The sequence below is a fragment of the Prosopis cineraria genome, unplaced genomic scaffold (assembly GCF_029017545.1).
Source record: "Prosopis cineraria cultivar Desert tree isolate PC_DT_omini unplaced genomic scaffold, ASM2901754v1 PC1498, whole genome shotgun sequence".
In the NCBI taxonomy this organism is placed as follows: domain Eukaryota; kingdom Viridiplantae; phylum Streptophyta; class Magnoliopsida; order Fabales; family Fabaceae; genus Prosopis; species Prosopis cineraria.
Window position 1 is genome coordinate 25,877 of NW_026556823.1, and position 5,034 is coordinate 30,910.

Consider the following 5,034-nt stretch of genomic DNA (forward strand, 5'->3'; position numbering starts at 1 on the left):
ATATTTATTTCTTTGAGCGAGCGAGCGAGCGAGCAAGGCATGCAGCAACCCGACAGGAAAAGTGACCGCCTTTGGGTATTCGTTAGCTTCCGGGGTTGCCCTCTGCTCAGTTCAGGACGAATGCTTGTGTTGGAATGTATTTTAAACGAAGGCGAAAAATGACGGTGAATGGTTCAGCCACTCTGAGCAAGAAGGATCGCGAAAAGAAATAAATAAAAATGATTCGTAGATAGATCGAGTAGGATGGCCTCATTTTCAAATGGTGGCTCACAATAAATTGGGGGGGAAATTATTCAGCTGTCATGACAGTGGGTTTGGTCCCTGGTCATTAGTACTCTTATACAAATCCTTACCCGATACTCCCATAGAATCTCTCTCTCTCTCTAAAATGATAGCACAGCATCTTGTGGTCTGTATACTGTCGTACTCTCGGTGGATCAGCCTCAGCATCATCAAGCTTGTGGAGCCTTTGAATAAGGAACAAAGCCCTCAATCAGTGGGCTCCCTTGGTTCCTCTCGAAATGCTTTATACAGGGGCCTGCCCAACACCAAAACCACTTTTGTAGTACACAACTTCCTCATGCCCCAACACCACACCCATTATAATGGAACCAGTTCTAAGTCATGACAATAGCAGCGGCAGCCATGGCAGCAATAGCAACGATGGACACGACATCATTGGGTGGTTTGAAGATGTAACAGAGAAGGCAGGTTCTGTTCAGACCCAGATCTTATCACAGATTCTGAAGCAGAACCATGGGGTGGAATATCTCGACAAATGGTTGGGTCGCTTCAATATCCTCGACATGGATGCTTGTGCATTGGAATCTCTTTTCACTTCTGTGGTTCCCCTCGCCTCTCATGAAGATTTTGAGCCTTTTATCCAAAGGATTGCAGATGGGGACACGACTCCCTTGCTCACTCGACAACCCATTACCACTCTTTCCTTGAGGTGCCTCCCCTCCCTCATCCACCCATCTCATTTTTCAAGTCGTCTTCGTTTATATTTGTAGGAATCAGGATGTAGAATATTAAATACAAGCCATATACATGGTTTTTTTTTTCCTTTTTTATTCTCTCCGGTTTTCCGTCATGCTTAATTCATGGTTGTCCTTGGATATCAGTACGATGCAATGCAAGGGAAGGAGTCTACAGTGATTAATCATGTCAATATCATTTTCCCATTCTTTAAAGGACGCAGGCCACTCTTCTTAACTTGTTTCCTTGAATGGAACGTCTTCCTTTACTTTTCTATTGAAATCTAATGTCTGCTTTTGTGGTGGTGATTTTCCAGTTCCGGAACCACAGAGGGAAAGCAAAAGCTCGTACCTTTCACCCGGCACAGCGCCCAAACTACCCTTCAAGTCTTCACTTTATCAGCAGCCTACAGATCAAGGGTTTATCCTATAAGAGAAGGAGGTAGGATTCTTGAATTCATATACAGCAGCAATCAGTTTCAAACCAAAGGAGGCTTAAGGGTAGGAACGGCCACAACACACTACTATGCAAGCCAAGAGTTCAAGATCAAACAGGAGAAAACGAAGTCATTCACTTGCAGCCCTGACGAGGTGATTTCAGGAGGAGACTACAGGCAAGCCACATATTGCCACCTCCTCCTCGGCCTCTACTTCTCCGATCAAGTAGAGTTTATCACTTCAGCCTTCGTCTTTAGCATAGTGCAAGCTTTTCGCAGCTTCGAAGAACTTTGGAGGGATATCTGCAACGACATTAAAGAAGGAAGTCTAAACTCGAGAATCAATGTACCCAAAATGAGGAAGGCTGTTTTGAATCTTATTTCCCCAAACTCATCCCTAGCTTTAAGAGTAGGAGCTGCCTGCTTGGAATTGGAAGAGGTGAATTGGTCTGGTCTGATTCCCAAACTTTGGCCAAATGTTAAGTATGTATATTCCATAATGACGGGGTCGATGCAACCATACCTGAGAAAACTAAGACATTATGCAGATGAGTTGCCATTAGTAACGGCTGACTATGGCTCTACAGAGAGCTGGATAGGAGTTAATGCGGATCCTAGTTTGCCTCCAGAGAATGTAACATACGCTGTCGTGCCTACTTTCTCTTACTTCGAGTTCATACCCCTTCATAGACAGAAGCAAGGTTGCACTTCATTTGCGGATGATTTCATGGAGGATTTGCCTATTCCACTATCCCAAGTTAAGGCTGGGCAAGAGTATGAAATAGTGCTCACAACTTTCACCGGTAATTGCCTCTTCCTTCTTCACATTCTTTTTCATTTTCTTTTTTTTTTTTGCAGAGAATCTGATTTTATCTATAACATTATTGTCCCCTCATGTACATACTCGAATTTCGGACCCAGCTCTTCTTCGTTCCGATTTTCATTTTTATCAATCTTAAAATGGAATTTGATGCTCTCAGATGTCACTTTGTGGAACTCTTCATCCGTTGACCCTATCATCGTTATGTGCGCATTGATGTGGAAAAGGAGCATTGATATTGCGGACTGTAGGTTATACATAACACCCCACTCTTTCGCCAATAATAGAGCAGCGAGGGCGTCAAAGGTTTTCTCCTAGCCATAAAGTGATAATTACTCCTATTAAAATAGAAAGTGATAATTAAGTGACTGAAAAGCTACTGATTGTGGCAACTGACTCCCTGTTTCTCGCGCCGCTCATGATTTGGTTGGGTTTGTGGCCACAAACCCCTGGTGTCTATAGATGAAAGACCCTAGATTAGGTGATGGGAGTAGGAAATTCTAGAATTCAATCAAGTTATTTTATATTTAACAATTATTTAGACTTTGATTTGAGAAAGTAAATTGTCTTTCAAATGAGATTGGCGTCGGTTTATCTTATCCTATCATATTCCAAGTGATCTAACATTTGGTTTCCTTATTTGATGGACTTTTTATATAATTAAATAATATCAACTATTTTCCAGTTCCTTGCACCCTCTCAATTTTTTAATATCCTTTTCTCCTCCGTTCATATCCATTTATTCCTTTTCTAGCTCCTCCTCTCTCCCACTCCCGTCCTGTCCAACATTCCCTTCAATATTGTTCCATTGTCATCCTCAAAATCCTAATTGTAACCATCTGGAATCTAAACAGTAAACAGGCAAAAAAGCAAAAACAAAACGTAAACGTAAACTTAACAGTAAATAATACAAGTTACAATTCTAATTTATGTGCATGTTTATCATGATATTTATTGATAATAAATGTTGTATACTTTATAAAATTAATAATCATCGTTAGTTCCTATATTGTTATATTATTAATATTATCATTGGGATTGTAGTTGTTTTTCTTTAATTCCCCACCAACACACTGTAATCATAATAGAGTATTTCTTATCATAACGACATAGAATAAGAATCGGTGGAATTAAGCTTTGATACCAAACTAATAGACAGAGGGTAAACGGAGAAGAAAAGGAAAGAGATCAAATAGAGAGGATTAGTAAAGAATTAGGGGAGAAACTGAAAGATGAGGCAACTCAAAATGTAGAAAGCATATGTGTCAAAGTGTGTTATTATAGCAATCCTGTTAATTAAATGCAAACATTTTATAATAGTTTAGAAGATAATCAAGTGATCAATCAAAAAGATTTTATTTATTTAAACCAAATTCTAATTCTGATCTAGGAGATCACTTTGATAAAACAAACATCCTAACATTTACAGCTGATGTCATATTAGGATCCACATCACATCTTTATTTAATAATGCTTTCTTATATTATGGGTGTACATTTGCTTTTGAACTTTAAACGTTTTGATCAACATGCAGAATGATTTGGGAATGAAGTGGGTTGAGCATAATTTAGACAATGGGTTGGCCACTTAGCCGGTGGGTTATATAAAATCATAATGCATGTGTTTACATAAAATATACCTAAAATAAATGTATCAGGCCTGGTTCAAGTTATAAAGGCTTAAAACAGAAATTTGAATCGAAAGGCCGAGTCTTGTCATATGAAAAATCAAACCAGACCTCAATAGCAATCAGGTTTAGGTCAGTGAGAAGTTCATTAAGCAGACATATGGCGGGAACTAAGCACAGGAATTACTTGCAGGGCTGTATAGGTGCAGGCTAGGAGACGTGGTGGAAGTCGGGGGTTTTCACAGAGGGACTCCAAAGTTGAATTTCATATGCAGAAGAAAGCTAATCCTGACAATAAACATAGACAAGAACACAGAGAAGGACCTTCAGCGAGTGGTGGAAAGAGGCTCGGAACTGCTGAACAAGGAGGAAGCGGAGGTGGTGGACTTCACCAGCTACGCGGACGTGTCGAAACCACCCGGACACTATGTGATCTACTGGGAGATCAAAGGGAAGGTGGATGATGAGTTGCTGCACAAGTGTTGTACACAAATGGATGTGTCCTTTGTCGACCATGGCTATGTGGTGTCCAGAAAGACCCACTCCATCGGGCCCCTTGAGCTTCGCTTGGTCAAGCCAGGCACCTTCAAAAGGATTCTCGACCACTTCGTCGCGAGCGGGGCTGCCCTCGGCCAGTTCAAGACCCCTCGGTGCACCTCCAACCCTGGCCTCCTCACCATCCTCTCTGCCTCCACCATTAGGACCTTTCGCAGCACCGCCTATGCTTAGACGACTCTTGAATCTCACCCTCATCTTGATGCTAGTTTGATTTGGCCATTTGCCCGTCCGAAACGATCCGGCTGATTAATTGAAGCGCTCAAAGTTTTGAAATTAATCCCAGACCTTACATCTGATCTAGCCTTTTTAAATGATATTCAAAGTTCGAACTTAAGATGACTTTCTGTTTTCTTGTTTTCACGGTTGGAAAGGTCAATGAGAAGCTAGCCAAACAGTCCATGAGTAACTAAATTTTCTTTATTTCTTCAATCTTCGAAATTAGAGAGTTGGTGTATTTTTTTTTTAATTTAAATAGTAACGCAATCTAAAAATATGCATGTTTTATTTTGTGTTGACCCCCGACGGCCTACCGTCAATACATTCAATGTATAAAGATGATATATGTATATAAAGCAGAGGCTATCCTCATGTGGGTTGGAAGGTTGAAAAGAGATT

General features: G+C 40.6%; 1 protein-coding gene across 2 annotated transcripts; it reads left to right on the plus strand.

Moving 5' to 3' along the window:
* Positions 1-330: 330 nt before the first annotated feature.
* LOC129300248 (indole-3-acetic acid-amido synthetase GH3.10-like) lies at positions 331-4,696 on the plus strand. Of its 2 annotated transcripts, XM_054938798.1 has the most exons (4): positions 331-952; positions 1,295-2,217; positions 2,395-2,540; positions 3,769-4,196. In XM_054938798.1, the coding sequence occupies exons 1-4, from the start codon at positions 606-608 to the stop codon at positions 3,823-3,825; spliced, it is 1,473 nt and encodes a 490-aa protein (XP_054794773.1). In that variant the 5' UTR covers positions 331-605; the 3' UTR covers positions 3,826-4,196. The 2 variants fall into 2 exon arrangements, with proteins under 2 accessions (XP_054794773.1, XP_054794772.1); XM_054938797.1 differs by lacking the exon at positions 2,395-2,540 and having other exon boundaries at positions 341-952; positions 4,055-4,696.
* Positions 4,697-5,034: the final 338 nt, after the last annotated feature.

Excerpts from the sequence above, each read along its gene's own strand:
- LOC129300248 (XM_054938797.1), top strand. The coding sequence starts at position 606 with ATGGAACCAGTTCTAAGTCATGACAATAGCAGCGGCAGCCATGGCAGC. Across the intron at positions 953-1,294 it reads ATTACCACTCTTTCCTTGAG|TTCCGGAACCACAGAGGGAA; the intron begins GTGCCTCCCCTC and ends GTGATTTTCCAG. Across the intron at positions 2,218-4,054 it reads AGTGCTCACAACTTTCACCG|GGCTGTATAGGTGCAGGCTA; the intron begins GTAATTGCCTCT and ends AATTACTTGCAG.